Source organism: Rhinichthys klamathensis, unplaced genomic scaffold (genome assembly GCF_029890125.1).
Source record: "Rhinichthys klamathensis goyatoka isolate OS25496 unplaced genomic scaffold, OSU_Roscu_1.1 h1tg000206l_1, whole genome shotgun sequence".
Taxonomy (NCBI): domain Eukaryota; kingdom Metazoa; phylum Chordata; class Actinopteri; order Cypriniformes; family Leuciscidae; genus Rhinichthys; species Rhinichthys klamathensis.
Genome location: NW_026606731.1, coordinates 2,681,418 through 2,699,934, shown reverse-complemented (window position 1 = coordinate 2,699,934; position 18,517 = coordinate 2,681,418). Strand labels below are relative to the sequence as shown.

Below are 18,517 nucleotides of genomic sequence, written 5' to 3'. Positions count from 1 at the left end.
CGAAGTGTCTCATCTACTTCGTGCCGAGATAGCGAAACTACTGAGCAAAGGGGCTTTAGAACCTTTATCTCAGGCTCAGAGCGAAGGGGGCCTATACAGCAGATATTTTCTGGTACCGAAAAAGGATGGGGGTCTCAGACCCATTTTAGATCTGCGACAGCTGAACAGAGCGCTTGTGAAACGCCAGTTCAGAATGCTTACGACCAGGAAAATCCTCGCGCAAGTGCGCCACGGGGACTGGTTTATGTCAATAGATCTGAAAGACGCCTACTTCCAAATACAAATAGCGTCCCATCACAGGCGATTCTTGAGATTCGCTTTCGAGGGCCAGGCATATCAATACACAGTCCTGCCGTTCGGCCTGTCCCTAGCACCTCGTACATTCACGAAGTGCATGGACGCGGCGCTCAAACCCCTGAGACTTCAGGGCATGCGAGTCCTGAACTACTTGGACGATTGGCTGATTCTAGCTCGATCACGATCGGAGCTCATAGAACACAGGGCCGCATTACTCGAGCACCTCGAGGAGCTGGGCCACACAGTCAATTGGGCGAAGAGCTCACTGTCTCCCAGTCAGAAAATTTCCTTTCTGGGAACAGTGTTAGACTCGCTATCCATGACGGCACGCCTGTCACCAGAGCGCGGACTAAATATTCAGCGCGTCGCGAAATCCTTCCGCCACGGCTCGATAGTTCCGCTCAAAAGGTTTCAGAAAATGCTGGGGCTGATGGCCTCAGCAGCCTCTGTACTCCAGTTGGGCTTGCTTCGCATGCGCCCACTGCTGATGTGGCTGAAAGCGCGGGTTCCACCCAGGGCATGGACAGCGGGTCTGTTTCGCCTCAGGGTCGACCTACAGTGTGTTTCAGCTCTGGAACCTTGGAAAATAACCGACTGGTATCAGTCAGGTGTGAGTCTGGGGACCGCTTCGAGTGTGAAGGTGGTGTCTACGGACGCCTCCACCCCGGGGTGGGGAGCGCTGCTCGAGGGCAGACCGCTAGCTGGCCTGTGGTCAGAACGGGAAAAGCTCCTTCACATAAACTGCTTGGAGATGATAGCAGTCGACAGGGCGGCGTCAGGTCACGAAACCTTCACAGGCTGACGGAACGCCTCACTGAGAGCAGCGCACGTGCCTGGTCACCTGAATGTGGGGCCAGACAGACTGTCCAGGAACAATGTTCCAGCAGGGGAGTGGTCGCTGCACCCGCAGACGGTCCAGCTGCTGTGGAAAACGTTCGGCAGAGCACAGGTGGACCTATTCGCGTCCCACGAAAACGCTCATTGCCCGAAGTTTTTCTCGAAAAGCAAGGACGCGCTGGCTCATGTTTGGCCCCGCTGCCCCCTATATGCTTTTCCTCCTGTCTCGCTCCTGCCTCAAGTGTTGGAACGAATCAGGGAAAACGGATGCCCAGTGCTGCTCGTAGCTCCGCTCTGGACAAACCAGACGTGGTTCCCTGCCCTGATGCAGCTGACCAGCACTGCCCCATGGCCTGTACCATTGAGGAGAGACCTCCTCTCTCAGGCGGAGGGCTCGATTTGGCACCCTCGCCCGGAGCTGTGGTCCCTGCACGCATGGGCCATCAACGGGTACCCGCTAGCCTCCCAGAAGGAGTGTTAAACACGATCGCGCAGGCTAGAGCTCCGTCTAGCAGGCGGCTCTACTCCTCGAAATGGTCTGTTTTCTCTGCATGGTGTCAAGCCCAGAGCCTTTCACCTGTGGAATGCGGGGTTTCGGAAGTGCTTTCGTTCCTTCAAGAGCTACTGGATAAGGGCAGGACCCCATCCACGCTCAAAGTATATGTGGCGGCCATAGCAACGTTTGCAAAACCGGTCTCTGGCCAGTCGCTGGGGAAGAACGACTTAGTCGTGCGTTTCCTTAGGGGAGCTCAGAGGCTGAACCCTCCCAGGCCCCCTTCAGTCCCGACGTGGGACCTTTCCACGGTCCTGGAGGCCATGAAAGGCGCCCCGTTCGAGACAATCCAGCTGGTGGACATGAAACACCTGTCGTTCAAAACAGTGTTCCACATGGCTCTCGCTTCAGTGAAGCGCATAGGGGACTTGCAGGCGCTTTCAGTAAGCGCGTCATGTATGGAGTTTGGGCCTAATGACTCGAAGGTCATTCTCAAACCTAAGCACGGTTTGAGAATGATGCTAATGCTAATGCTCCCTCAGGAACCTGACGATCAGGACATGCTTCCCATACTTATGCATATGATGTTTGTATCATATTGAGGGTGAAGGAACAGCCTACTCCAACCCAACTTGCAGGAAAGAGAGCACTAAAATGACCGAACGCTCTCAGGATCTCCTCACGGAGAGAAGACTCATTCAACGAATAGGTTCCACTTCTAACTAGCGCAGCACAACTGCCTTCAAAAGTGATGGTCACTACCACATATCCTTGTGATAGCGACCTGAACCTCCCCATCCAGTTCTTTGAACGTGGGTGCCATCATGCCCCGTCCCTGAAATGTATTCAGGGGAAGTCAGGAAGGCTGTCGAGGGAACTAGATCTGGTTGGGCCAAAAAGGGGCAACTATCAAGACCTGTTCCACTCCTGACTTAGCACAGTAGGTGCAAGCGACATGCACGCACAAGACAGGAGCACTGCTCAACACTAGATGTGATAATTCACTGAGCTTCAGGAGCATTTCTGCTCAACACCTGAGTGTGATGAAATTCACTGAGCTTCAGGAGCATTTCTGCTCAACACCTGAGTGTGATGAACATCACTCAACTTGAGCAGCGCCAAGTGATAATGAATCACATAGCCCCTTTCTTAGAAGGCTTACTGGGGAACGCATTTCTGCGGGGCCCCGGGGTCAGCTGAGAGCCGCCTTCTCACGCATCCCTGGCCGTCTCGTGGAGACAGGTAAATGTTGTACACCACACTCAGACCCTGCTTTGGGCCGCCTCCGGGCCTTCCGAGCCGGTTCCCTGTCCTCCACCTCGCTGCCCCACCTCGGGTACGTGGTAGAGCCAGTGGCCAGATAGAGCCAGTGTCTATCCAAGGGATGTCCGCTCAGACAGAAACACAACTGGCAGAGGGACGAGTCCGGAGGGGCAAAAGATGTAACTGTGCGGCCCCGAAGTGGTCCCTGCCCAGCTGGACCTCCAGGGGATTGGAGTCTCCACTCTCCCTGGCCATAGCTGTCGTGAGGCTCGTTGGCGGCACGATTGAGCAGGCCGGAAGAATTTTATAGTGGAATGAAGCGACCTCAGAAGCTTCTGACTCCAAGGAGGAGGTGACGGGCGAGTTGTGACATGCGAGGGAAGCTTAGCGCAACGGTCGCGGGGTTGTCTTTTCAGACCAGTACCAGCTCGCTGAGCAGCAGTGGCTCAAAGGGAGGTGAACTGCCAACTCGAGGTAACGAATACCAATGCAGTCGGAGGTCGCCCAGGCCTCCGTTAAAGCATGCCCTTTGTACATGGCCCCTCAGTCGGTGTTAGTGGACCTGAAGGTCTGAACACGGGCTGAGAGTTTGGGGTGATCTTTTAATCACACAGGGCGTGCCGCTCTGCCACGGTCACCTCGGGACTCGATCATAAAACTAGTGCTGAAGCGGTCTTCATATGGAGGAAGCGCCATATGCCCCAGGAGCCTCTGACATTTTCAGTGGGACCCTTTCTCACTTCTAGCACTAGCCTAACACACTCTTCTTGAAGAGACGTGTTGGACCGAGTCCTTCTCCTGAACTAAAAAAGAGATACTCAGCCCGTGGGCGAGATTACTCTCTCCCAGTTGACCTGAAGACCCAACTGGCTATGGAGCACTCGAAGGGTAGGACTTGTACTGATACTTCGTACCCTCGACGCCAGAAGACAGAAGGGTCTGTGGAGCGGAAGGATAGAGATCTGAAGTACTGTCCTTCAGGTCGAACGCTGCAGGCCAACCTTGGGGACGGAGCATTTGAAAATGTATTTCTGTGTAGTAATTGAACAGAGGCTTTCGAAAAAGGGCCCATTTCAATTGAGACAGGTCCAAGATGGCCATAACCCACCACATATCTAGGGTACAATGAAGTACAGGTTTATAGAAACCGGTCTTCATATCGGCTGGAGGAGAAGCTACATCGCCAGAAGAACTGCTACGTACGCACACAGGACAGGAGCAGCACTCAACACGTAGGTGTGATAAATATCACTAGTCTTAGGAGCATCTCAGCTCAACACCTAGGTATGATGAGCCAGGGCGAAGCCAAGCGAAATTAATCGCAAGCCGAGTCTGCTGGTAGTTTCGGGGCCAGCTGGAGCGGTAGGAAGCATCTTCAGGCTTACACACACCGTGGGAACCACGGACGTACCCGAGGTGGGGCAGCGAGGTGGAGGACAGGGAACCGGCTCGGAAGGCCCGGAGGCGGCCCAAAGCAGGGTCTGAGTGTGGTGTACAACATTTACCTGTCTCCACGAGACGGCCAGGGATGCGTGAGAAGGCGGATGACCGGGTCCTCGAACCGCACCCAGCTGCCGTGCTGGCGAACAAGAGGGGGCTGAGGGGTGCAAGGCTTACAGGGTCGCACACCGCCAGACTCGCCCTCTTGGGACCCAGGAACAGAGGAATTTGCTCTTTCTTTGGAGTGTGGGTACCGCTTGCTCCGCTTTTTTTGGGAGCAGCGGAGGAACAGACACACACACAAACAAAGACTCCACCCGGCCCTCACCTGGGGGAGGGAGTGGATCGGTGACCAACTCCCAGAGCATCCTCCTCCATCCCTGTGCGGCCCGCTCCGGAATGCTTTCGCTGTGGCTTGCCACCTGGCTTGGCAGCGCATGGAGCGGGCTGGGCGTCCCTACTGCGGCCGGCTCCATGCTGAGGCCTGGCTGGAGGCTGCTGCTGAGGCACAGTGGGAGCGGCGGCAGGGGAACGCCCTCGGCGACGAGCGCGACTACGTTGAACGTGAGCGACTGAAAGGGAACTAGAAGTAGTAACTAGAAAACAGGTTTTTTTGAGCACCAAATCAGCATATTACACTGATTTCTGAAGAGTAATGTGACACTGAAGGCTAGAATAACGGCTGCTGAAAATCAATCTTTGTCATCACAGGAATTCATTTTAAAATATATTAAAAATATATATATATTTTTACAGTATTTTATCAAATGCAGCCTTAATGTTTTTAAAAAAAAAGAGTTAGCAGATATTAAGCAGACAGTCTACTAATACTCTAATGAGAATTAGTTGACATGTAGTTGCAAACTTACTTATAGTAAACAGAATGTTAAAAAGGGACCATCTAAATAAAGTGTTACCAAAAAATTATTATTATTATTAGTATATACATGCCAACTGGCCAATAACACTTTTGTTTACTCACAAAAGTCTAGTTTTTCTTCCATGTGGTGCTTGGTGAATGTGACTTTTGCTCTAATGAAAGTGCAAAGAAAGTAGCAGACGAAAAAAGTGAGAAGTGGAGCCCTGCTTTGGCTGAGGATGTGTGTCAGTGGGTGAGAGCATGTATCTCAGCTGGTGATCCCTCGCCCTGCAGGGTTAATCTCCTCTGGGAGGAGCGAGCGGCAGGGTGGAGGATATTACAGCAGCTTCCTCAGCCATCACTGCACACAGCAACCCGCCATGCACTGCTAGGCTCAGCCCAGATCAGCCGACTTTATCACGGCTCAACTACACAACTGAGCTCATACTGGGGCAGGACTCCAATCCTCAGCTCATAATACCTCGTCTAAAGCATTCACAAAATAGTTTACCCAAAACACTTGCATATGCACACGTGCTTCCTCTGCAGTGCCGTATGACAACATCTCAAGCTTCTGACATTTAAGTGATGGGGCAAGAGTGGTGCGGCAAAGGGGGCGATTACCTGTAGAAAGGCCATTCAGACCCCAACAGCCTCCATTTCAAACTTCACTCCATCAGCCCTGCCTTGTTTGTGTTTAACCTTTATCCAAACGCAAAGGGGTGCAGCGAGGGTCCTTTCATTGTGATCTGAATTATTTAGAGGTCTAAATCTTTAATGTGCGTGTCTTTGATGGAGGTTCCCATTTTGAGAATCTGTCATTCGTCAAACTGTACGGCCTGCTGAACGTCGGGACAGGACAGGAGTGTTAGATCTGCGTGGATGGTATAGCAGAAAACTACTTGCTATAGACACATGACAAGAGATCAAAGTTCAATGTAAAAAGATTTTGATGTGTTCATACTCTAATGCTCACACCACAAAGCCGTGGAAAAGAGCTGAGGCGATCAAAGAATGCTCATCCATGTTGAAACACAGCCAATTTTCTTTGTAGACATGTCTGACATGACCATGTTAAAAACTGATATTGGAAAAAAAAGAACATCCAGAAATGTTATTCTATTCAACTGTCTGGTGAGTTTGTGAAGTAAAAGGAAGCCAGGAAAAATTATAGCAAGTGCAATAATGCAAACAGAAACAGCATCTAACCTCACTCATTACAGAAAATCAAGAGGTCCTTCTTCATTTTATCTTGTAGCTCAATGAGGATCATTTTCTCTATAACCTAAGTATGTTGAAGTACAAGGCCTTAGGTTTGGTTTTAACATTGACAGGGACATTTTATTCTCAAATTATAGGGATGCACCATGTTTTTGAAAAGAAAATGAGACCACCTTTTACAGTGCATCAGTTGTTTTTGCTTAAGACTATTTTTTTTAAATATATAAGTGTTTGTCCACTACCATTTGTAGACTGAATAAAAGCGTCAAAACAAAATGTAATGACTTTTTTAATTATTATTTTTAAAAATAAAAGTTATTTTACAAAATGTTCATGCTGGTCTTTTCAATAATGCCAAAGACAAATCCTCTGAAATCATAGATCTGTGTGAAGAACAGACAAAAATTTTAGTCATTATTATAATTATTATCATGAATAAAATAATTAATTATTATCAATACATAGTAATATGATAATATTTATATTATTTATTTACATTTAAAATGCCATACATGCCATTTGAATATGCATATATTTTTCACTGCAATTTAACCTGCAGTGTTGTTATTGTATTTTTTTTTTTAATTAGTAATTCAAATAAAGTTAAAATAAAATAACAAATATTAGATGAAAAACTAAAATTAAGAAAATTTAATTGTGCATTTTGTCAATTGTGCAGCTCGACAGCACCTGATCTACATTATCTGATAAAGAGCAGTGTGAATATTCTGCTAAACTTCTCCTTTTATGTTCTACAGATGAAAGAAAGTCATTTAGGTTCGGAACGACAACAGGTTAAATAAATAATCAAATAATTTTTGTCCACACTCGACTCAACACTACAGTCATGTTGCAGTATGTATTTACGCTAGATCTCAATCCATGCTTGGTTCTTGTCCTTCCTTGTTTGCCATTACATCAATGCCAAGGCAAGTGTAAACCCAGTGGCAAAATTAGCTGCTCTTGCGTGTGCACATCCATCCAGCATAGCAGCTGGGGAACATTAAATTGAACCGGAATCAGGGCCTTCGGAACCAAGTAATTGGAAGTTTTGTAAAGACACAGAGCCTTTATGAAATATGTGCTGTCTGGCTCCTGGGGATGATTGCTATGAGTCTAACAGGGGGAATGTAGCTTCTTTTCTTTAAAAGCTGAACACCACTGATTACCCCCCACACACTCATAAAGACAGAGAGAAAGAGGGGGTGGAGTGTAAACGACTTTCTTATTCAAAAGGCATATTAAGGATGTGCAAAAAATGAAATTACGCCACTGCAAACCCGCCACAGTTCATTAGCTCACAGAAACAAAAGAATTTTCCTGTAACAGTCATTTGTCATATTATCGTCCCGAATAACGAACGAGATATCGGCGCAGCGCTGGGCCAGGGCGCATCAGTAACCTTTTCTGTTGTGCCGATCTCCCCTTGATGACTCTGTTAAAAGACTATTAGCAGAGAATTATCCAAGTCATTCTCCGATGTAATTATGCAGCCTATTGACAGCAGCTGTCATTTTCAGGCTAACATGAGCATATTATGTTGACATGAGATAACAAGGAGTGTTTCCCCTTCAGTGCACAGAGAGTCTCTCCTAATAGAAAGCAATGATTGAGAGCTCCCTACTCCCAGAGTCCTAATCGTTCGTGCCAATCTAATCAGTAAGTGTACACTCATAAACAGGTTTGTCTAGAGTGCTGGATCCATGCCAGCCGGAGACATTGGCACAAGTGCAATTAGCAGGAAGTAGATGAAGCAGATGTTTAGAGGTTGACGTAGGACATCTCACCTTGGTAACGCAGCAGCAAGGAGCTGGACTGCGGCTGCTGGCTACGGAAGTGGATGGATATTTGGTTGCTCCAGCTGCGTACCACCAGACCTTTAAGCAAGATGGACTCGTTGGCCAGCATTGAAGGTTCCCTGCCGCCCAGGTCTTCGAATCTGACCACGTCACCCTCAGCCAGGCTCACGTTCATCACCTTAAGGTTATGAGATAAGAGAAGAAAGAGAGCAGAGACGTGGTTAAAGAACTAATGAAATCAAAGTGAGTTTTTGGGATTTTAACTTCTTGTAATGAATATTTTTTCCCGCTATGATTCCTCTGGATTTATAGAAAACTCTTTCCCAACTCTTCCAACAGTGGACATACATGCAGCACAGGAGAATTCGGTCACACCATAGTCTCATTTACACCTCATCTCAAATTATGTATTGTGTTTAATATTATTCTGGGATGGAAATGACGATGATGGAAATTACACTTCTATCCTTTTTGGAATAAAAAGGCTGACTCCTTAGTCTTGCTATGCCTATTCCATAGCTAGCATCCAGAGTTGTTACTGTTAATTTTTTCCCTTGAAATAAAGCTAAAAATAAAATAAAATGGAAATGGAACTGTTTAGAAAAAAAACTTTAGTTCAAATTATAATTACAACTTTTATAGAATTATATTTTTAAAAAAAACCTTTAAAAAATAAAATTAAAGTGTAACTTGGCCGATTTTCAACCCACTTTGTATTGTTACAATGTCAGTAGTATATATATGTTACCTGGACTGAGAAATTCATGTTTATTGGTCAGCAAAAGTCCACGGGATGAACAGAAAGAACGGCATAAAACACAGTGTTCGTAGTCATCCAGTTTGAGATGTTGACTGCAAGTATGGAGGTTTTTCAGATTTTCCGTCGCGGTGTTCTCTCCCTATTTACGATTCTTTGCCGCTTTTAATCACTGCCTACAATGCGCTGGATCCTGAAAGTAACTCACTCTCGCTAAATGTTTACTCTTTGAATTCCTGCACCCGGGAACAATACAAGTCGACACCATTATGACTAAAAGTTTGCTAAGAAGTATTTCCTGCTAAAGCAAGGTGATATTTGACTCTGGTAAGCGTATCCATAGCAGACTGGTGGGAGTGGCCTTGGATAGCAACATGCTCAGTGCATTATGGGTATTTTTTACTATTTGGCAAAAGGAAAAAAAATATTTTTATTTGGTAAAAAACCCAAAATCCGCCTTTTTACTGCACAGGCATAGGCAAAAGTCCATTTTGCCAGTAGTGAAGTACCCCTTTACAAGAAAAAATTCCTAGGATATAAAAGTGACTCCCCCACGGTTTCAAACATGACTCATCCAATCAGAAGCAAAACTGTGTTTGTTAAGTGATTTAATGGGGATAGGAATGTTTAAAGGTGGGAAAGTTTGGACAATACACAAAAGCAAAAGGACAGATTGACGTGTTTTCAGCTATGCAGAGATGGCAGTGGGGTGACACATTCTGCCACACTGACTGCACTCATAATGGTGTTGGCTTGTCTGTCTGCCAAGCTGCATGGTAATTGCACCACGGGCAATCTCCTGTCTGCTGAAGCCAGCATGCATATCCTCACCTGTCACTAATAGAAAGCCACAGCCGCCCATTACTTCTAGTTCTGCCCGTCTTCCACTTTAGACAATACATGCAACAACTGCATGAGCCAATATCCAATATGGCAGCGTGGGTGGAAGTCGTGACACGGAGCAGAGTAAAAAAGTGTGAGTCTGAGGAATAATTACAATCATGCTGAATGAAAAAATCAGAACTATTCAACTAGCGTGCCGTCGTGAAACTGGTGCCATTGTGGCTGATCTGGGATCAGCTGGGATGTGCCCTTGTGCTCCTCTCAGGTAATGAAAGTGTCTTTAATCAGATGCAGGCAAATGAATGTGACCCGATGAGTGACCCTGCCTAGACGCAGACGTGACGATAGGTTAATGAGGCCTCGCACACGTCGCCCTCAATCTAGACACCGCAAACTCTTTACGACAAGAAGACACGTCAAACTCTCAGCACAAATTAATGCCACTGTCTGAGGTTTACCATCAGGAAAGTTTCACAAAAAGCACAACAGTACCCAGCAATTTAAATTCGGCCACAGTGAACGATGAGGACTGAATTTAAATAAGCACTGCTGAAAACACGCTTAAAGGCCCCTGAGTGCTATGAAGGCAACAGGTGACAACCTGATGATGTGTACTACAGAATAAATTCACGCTTAATAAAGCTGGAGCTGCAATGTGCTGAAGCAGTCTATAAAACAAAAGTGCATTACAAAGTAATCACATTACACTAAAAGCCCTTGGATAATAAAATGTTTCCAGAATATTGCTCGCCATAATCCAATTTGCGTTGGCACCGGGCCCGACCGTCTACCCCACGCATGTAATCCCTCGCATAAACATGACTGTCAGTCAGATGCAGACGTTGGCGTGTAAATATGCAGCCGCTGTGTCATTTGAGGTCAGTGTTGATTAAAACGTTTGCTGTTTTTTACACAGAGCACAACAGACAGGTTCAAAATAAAGAGAAATTAAGTCAATTATCCCAGCACTCCCGGCCTGCCCAGAGGCCCCATATCCCATAGAATGAACAGGGGAAACAGGAAGACCATTTTTTGACCCAAATACAAAAAAAAAACTTAAAGGGACAGAACGCCCAAATTTGAACTTGTACAGATATTAAAATATCAATATTAAGGTATGTCAGAACTTTCTTTTGCTATAATATAACACCAATTTAACAGACTAGTAGCAGACAAAAAGAAAAAAAAAAGATTTGTGCAATAAACTGCCTTTTTAGACAAAAATGTTGGTGGGAGGAACTACAGTGCTAAGAAATAGGTATCAAAATTTGTCACTGAATCAAGGCTCAAACCTTTCATATCTTGTACGAAGGCTCATACCTTACATATCTTGTACGTTTTTGTCATTTTCTAGCACGGCACCTCACAAGCTGTCAGGGCTCAAAAGAGTGTCGCTGTGTTAAAAACAGTCGCTCAGTGTGGTACTATACGCCATGTGGATTAACGTAAATACGGTTGTCATTACCTGAATTTTTGGTGTGCATTTTCACTCTAGTAAACAAGTGAAATCTGTGTGTAGAGTGGGATTTAGGATTCAGAACAGGAGTGACAACTGTATTTAGCTTCAGTGAGTGTGCATGGCCTAAGAGAGACACACTGATACAGTCACTGTATCAGCACTCTGAGGGCAGGCGGATGGTTAATTAATCTGGAGATACATGCTGTGTCACATTAACAGAGAATTAGCAGAAAACCCCCTCCAGCTATGTCTGAGTTTGAAAAAAGAGCTCCTGCTCTCCTGCCTTCCTGTGCTGTGCTGAATCTGATTTCCTGTTTACGGCAATACAAAATTCAGAACAATTGAGGTGACACCACATAAATAAACAAGTGTTATTTGCAGGTGATATGAATCACCTTATGAGATCTGAGTGAGAGAAACAAAGCAAAGAAATGAACAGAGTCAGAGCCGTGGTATAGTGAGCTCACAGGGACACGGGTTTGAATATGATCTGTGCCATCCTGATTCCTCACCACTGGCCAAAAGCCCATAAACAAACATAAACATGAAAAGAGAGAAAAGTGAGAGATAAGATTAAGGGACAGAGGAGGGATGTCCATGTGCTCAGCTCTTTCAGGAGCCATGTGTCCAGCAGAGATTCTTTAATCATCTCTGTTGCCTTAAAGCTAATGAGAGGACTGGCTTTGTTTTTTTCTCAAACACGACCTCTCTTTCTGTATCTGACACACATAACCGCTCTCTGGTACAGAGTAAATGTCTGATTAACAAATAAATACCAGACAGATACCAGGTCAAGGGTCATTCTATGAAACCGGTACCTTTTCCAGTTTGATTCTTTTAGACAAATGACTTCATCGCCCCTTCTTCAAGTCTTTTGATAATACATTATAGGGATTTTCACACTTGAAATAGTTAACCCTTGGTCATTCTTAACCCTGAGTAAACGCAATCCTAGGTGATCTTGCTTCCCGTTTCACACTGCTCCTAATTCACATTGTACATTCCTAAACCATGGGTTAACATTCTTATTTGTGTATTTGCGGTGTCATTGTCATTGATGTGATGAACCAGGCATTCAACCTTTTTACATAAAAGCTCAAGCATTGTGCATCCTTGCATTGCCTCTGTACTATCGAGTTTATACTGAATGGACATTTTGGAATATAAAGATAAGAATGAAACAGTCTCTTCTTCACTCAAATTGTTGCGTTTTCTGTCAGCATTTGACATTTATCCTCTGAAACGCTGAATTTACTGTTTATATACAATGTGTTTCCGTGACTGCAAAGCACACAAATACGAGTATGCGATTGGTTGTCTGTTGCTAAGCGTCTAGCTTTAACATTCTAACACCGTATGTTTGGCACTGCAATGCGGGATTAACAGCGCAAAAGCACAATATTATTATTTTTTACTGTATTTTTGATCAAATAAATGCAGCCTTGGTGGGCAATGGAGACTTCTTTTAAAACATTTATAAAAGTAGTGTTTTCAGAAAAATGTCTAACTTTGCAGTTGCAAATAGCTATTCATTGTTAGTCAATGAATGTAGACATTAAGGACACAAATAGTACCCACTTTGTAGAATAACCCCAACCACTGAAACTCTAAAACTTGCCAACCGCTCAAGCGTTTCAAAGCAAAATAAAATCCAACTATGGTAAACTTACTGCAACTTTTCGCATCCAGGCGTGTAACTACAAAGGATGCCACTTTACAGATGCCAAGTTACAGCAAATGCCATAGTGAGGAGTTTCTCCTCTGAAAGTCTCTTTGCAGTGCAGTGTATGGCATTCACTTCTATGCACATCACTGCTTATGTGGGTCACACACGCCTGAAGCTCTCCCAACATGAAGGACAGCAGATGACAATACTGATCTGATAGAGAGTGGTCACCAACTGCGCTCTGTCTCTCTCCCATTGCCAGGCAAGTTAGTACTATTACGAACCCATCAGAGTTTATAACAGCAGAGCTTAAGTTGACTTGATGTAGATTGTTTGGATTTGATTGATGCGTTTGTGTATTCAGCGAATTCTCAGGGAGCGTCTCTCTTATGCAAATCCGAGTCATGTAAAAGTCGAATAGTCCCTTGAGTCGCTGTATAAGAATAGAAAAAGCCCAAAAGCCCTCAGTGGTGCTGCTCTTTCTTTCTGTCTCTGCTGCGTTCTTCTCCTCTATTCCCATGGTTCAATTTCTCTGGGATAACAGGAAGGATGGAAATTTCCTCTAATTAGCAGGGTCCATTCCTCTGGAGCTGAGAATCACGTTGGGAAGAGAATATACTTGTATTTGGGCTGCTAATTAAAGCCTGTAATTAAGAGCAAACAGGAAATGATGTACAGATCTGGGCTACAGGTGCGGATGAGTTGAAACGGGCAGTAGAGACACAGGGTCACCGGGAGAGATCAGGGTACTGTTGCTATATTAAGGAGTGCCTGGAGTGTAGAAGAGGAGAGATGAAGAGACCCATCTGTGCCATCTGGAGGGGCCAAACCTAGGCAATCCATCTGACAGCCGTGCGAAAATCCGCAGGTGGACTCCGGCTCTGACGGCCCTTATCTCACTCACCTCTCCCCCCGTACATTACCCAAGGAAGACGAGCCTCGTCCGGCATGCGTACCATTATGCCACAAATGATCAGACATGTCCTCCACGTGTCATTTGCGTGACCTTCCTCACTGAAGCGTCGTATTGCAGCAGACCTGAAGCCGGTGACGAGATAAAGAGGAACCCTGAGATTAACGCTCACTGACAGGCTGAAACTTTTGTCACGCCGTACAAAGGCGACACTCATTATTTTCCATTCTGTTTGAGCACCTGAATAATCCACTATGAATAGGCCCCGTGAATACTGATATTCTTCACAAGATGTATAAGGACAGACCGAGCAAAGAATCCAAGAGCACAGAAATTCTCTCATTACCTGCAGGAAAGAATTGTCACAAATGACATCTCTTTAATGCAGTGGTTCTGGTTTGGCCATGGGACACACATTCCCATGGTCATTAAGCCGCGGCCCAATTCTTTAGGAATTTGACCTATATATAATTAGCAAATAAAAACCAAGCAAATTTATTTCACAAAAATATCACACACACACATGTGCCATCCCTTATTCACATCAATTGTAAGAATATGACTAATACTGATGAATAAAAACTTTAAAGTAAGTAAGGCTATTAAATAGCAGTCCCAAACTAGTTTTTGTTAATACAATAAAGTTAGTAAGTCGGTATGAGCCACCACAGTCATTTAAAAATATACAAAATAACACAAAGTGAAATAGTGGCATTTTGGTATTACGGAAACAACAGCTACTATGGTAAATACACAATACTAACATGAACTGTTAATAAAACATATGGAAACTGCTCCTGGTGGATAGAGTGAACATCACACCTGCATGTAAATCCTTCCCAGCCTACACACCATGTGCAAGTTACGTAATTTATTGGTACTTTTTGATAATTTCAGGACTTGGGATTAATTTATAATGAAGTGATATACAGATGCAATTGAAGAGTGCGAGCTACGAGTAGGAGCACAGTAGCGATCCACCTTATTTTTCAACGCAAAAGTAAGGTGTTTTCTGTGAATGTGCGAACCTTCTGATTCATTAGCTGCTATAGGGAAATAATGAGAAGAATAAAGTGCAGTAAACTGTTAAACTGTTTGCGCTACAAACCAGTGTGTTTAGGATTAAGACAATACATTAAAATAGTATGGTAAGAAATATCAGTCTGCAATATCAAGCAGCATAACAAGCTGTTTTGTACAGCTTAAAATAACTGGAAGAAAATGACACCGGGAGCCAGACACATTAAAATTACAAATGGCTGTGCCCTCGCTTACCTGAAAAATAAGGTGGATAATGGCTGACAGGACAGGAAAGTTCGCTTTTCTGAGGTGAGAGTTACGAAAATAATGTTAGAATAATGACACTGACAAATAGCCTGACAACATCTCAGCTGACCGCAAATACTGAATCAGAACAGCAAGTTTTCTCAGGCACTCTTTACTTAAACTGCATCTTACAGAAGTGTCAACAGCTTTCAATAATCTTTTGGGGCAGTCGTGGCCTAATGGTTATAGAGTCAGATTTGTAACCCGAAGTTTGCAGGTTCAATTCTCAATACTGACAGGAAAATGTACAGGCAGGGGAGTGAACGAACAGCGCTCTTATCCACCCTCAATACCCACGACTAGGTGACTTGAGCAAAGGCACATAACCCCCAATCGCTCCCCGGGCACCGCAGCAAATGGCTGCCCACTGCTCCGTGTGTGTGTGTGTGTGTGTCCACAATTTGCAGTGTGTGTGTTCACTACTCACTGCTCATAATGTGTGTGCACTAACTTTGATGGGTTAAATGCACAGGGCCAAATTCCGAATATGGGTTACCTTTTTCGGCCTTCATGTCACATCACTTTCAGTGTCACTTTCAAAATAAAAGTCTTGCATCAGAAAAACATAGAATTATGTTTGTTGTTGCTTCTTTGACTGCACATTACGCGACCCACTCAAAATGGTCTTACGACCAGAAACACTGTTTTAATGTCTCAATTATTTCTTCTAGACAGAAACAGGATTAAATAGAGAGCAAATGAGACTTTGTAAATCTCACTCTTGGATGATTGTTTCATTTCGATAAAGGACCTTTTAACCAATTAGTGTGACATTGTGAGTGGATCTAACCTTACAAGTAAATCTCACTCTTCTAGGATTTATCTACTAAGTAAAAGACCCCAGCATCTCCTCTAACATTTATACTGTCTAAAATCAGTAAATGATACAGTTTATTATAAAGACAATATGTTATAAATTAAATAATCTATCAATTGATATGTTAACCCGTGCATTTTTTCTTTCATCAGTGGAACATAAAAGCATAACACTTTTGGAACATATATATATATTTTTTTGCCATTGACAATGGAAATCAATGTCCACTAAAACTCTTTGGTTACTAACAATCTTCAAAATATCTTGTTTTGTGTTTCACAGAAGACAGACAGTCATACAGGTTTGGAACAACATAAATGTGAGTACAAGATGTCAGAACTTTTACTTTTTTGGTAAACTATTCATTTAAATATTCAAAACTACTGCTATCAATTGAATAAGATAACTGTAATTATTCTCATGATTTCCAACTAGTAATTAGTATAAAAAAATTATAATTACAAGGTCAAAAAAATAAATAATAATATATATATATATATATAAACAAACAGAATTTTCATTTCTTTGAGTCTCCCAAGCAATGAAAGTGCAACCACTAAGCACTACCTCTGCAAAATAACCCACGTTGCCTCAAATTCAAATGCAAATGTGCAATACAACTTGATCGCCTAATGTGTTTCTTTGCTATGAAAAAAGAAAACAAACTATATACGGGCCATAACAGGCTTCTATTGTATTGACCATCCAGCGCTGCCAGTACGTGTCTCTTCATGCTTGTAATATGTGCAACACACACTTATGCCACACACTTTTATCAGCATCCAATTACCCTGCTGTTGTTCTCAACATGTGGGAGGAACAAAAAGTCTTCGGGGGGGAATGACGCTGGCCTTCCCACCGTCAGGGCATTCACACACTCTCCATGTCTGCGCTTATCTCGTTTTAACATTCACCTCAGCCAGTCTCTTTTTCATTATCACTACAATCCCCCTGCACGCCGCACCAGAAATTGGTTTTATGCGACGCGGCTGAATAACGGCAGGGAAATTGCAGAGGAAGGCAAATCTTGACAACATGAAAACAAGGGCAGGGTTATGGGGTGGGGTGGGTGGGGGAGGGGGGGACGGGGGGTGAGTATAAATAAAGGGTGTGTAAAAGGTGGGTGGTCTGTTATGGAAGTTGAATAATGATTTTAGAAACAGAAAGATGAAGGCAGAGTTCACTTGGATACACTATGAGCAGAGTTGAGCTCGGCATTGAGGATCTTTTCAATTAAAGACGGAGGGAATTTCCGATTCCGCTGTTGAAGTCGTCTCCGGAGACATTACTCAGCAAGAAAAGTACTCCACGCAGCAATTTTTCCTTTCATTTAAAAATATTTTTTCTCTAAAGTTTCCCTGAAGATTAATCATCCTCTTATCGTTTTGCTCCAGGTGCTTCATTTATTCAAAACAACCACAGTGTGATTTGGTTTAAGCTGATATAAACACAAGGACAGAATTTCATTGTCAGCATCTTTTTCCTTTTGCTCACGCCTGTGCTGCCCGTCATTCGCCATGAAATAAGGGAATGAAACAAAACAATCAGAATATTGTGGCATTTCTGTCAAGAACAACTGTCAAAAATAAAGCACATTCTGTAATTTTCAAAAGTTTTAAAGAAAATCCATTGAAATGTGCTGCTTGCATTATTCCCAACATATCAATTAAAGATTCTTCTTGTTTCCATTAAGAAGCTATTAAAACCCATATTGAACATCCAACACACATCAGTCACTCCTCTTTTGTTTATGCAATCTGCAAGATAAATAGTTAGAGCGTCTCACAAAGACAAGTCAAAGCTGACATTTCACTGAAATATTGATTCTGTTTCTCCATTAGGTTTGTCTGGCTGAGCGAATAGGGAATATTTATAATAATGACACTAGCTAGAACTGTCATCTGTTCTTCTTGCCAAATTTGATGAATAAATCTGTAATTTCATTTGTTTCAAGTCGCCAGTCACTGATCTTACTCTCACACTGGATGAAGTGAGAGTTATTTTATTTTTTGCCTCATTAATTATTTATTTTATTAAGTTTTGAATAAATGTTGGTTAATAGGTAAGTAATAGGTACATTTAGATTTTTCTTTCTGTTACCAATAATAGTCTAATACTCCCAGCTCCCTTGGGCAGATTTTCCTCCACAATCATTGGAGAAGACTTGAACTTTTCTAGGCCAAACATTAACAATATCAGCTCTAGATACAGCTCACATTGAGTGGTGGAAGTTTGGACTGGGCTTCGTGATTTCGTGATGATAATAGGAAGGTCCAATAGACACATCGATGAAAAAAAGTGGTGTGCAATGAACAATACCTGGTTGGACTGTTGTTATCTCTTTAGAAAACAAAATCTAATCTCTAAACAAATTTCACATTGATCCTACCAAACAAGCTACCAATCTGGCATGACAATTTCCACTAAACTTCACTGGAATGCAATCAATATTGTTGAACTTAATACAAGAAAAACATTTGGTAAGCTGTGCAAATTCACCACCACCCAACAAAAATAATTAATAAAA

General features: G+C 43.5%; 1 protein-coding gene across 3 annotated transcripts in view; it reads right to left on the bottom strand.

The window, feature by feature from the left end:
• Positions 1-18,517, bottom strand: part of sez6b (seizure related 6 homolog b) — a 192,903-nt gene that overhangs the window by 57,912 nt on the left and 116,474 nt on the right. For all 3 annotated transcript variants that reach the window (XM_056263439.1, XM_056263440.1, XM_056263441.1), the window contains exon 4: positions 8,198-8,387. In XM_056263439.1, the coding sequence (XP_056119414.1) occupies positions 8,198-8,387 (190 nt within the window). The remainder of the gene's footprint in view (positions 1-8,197; positions 8,388-18,517) is intronic.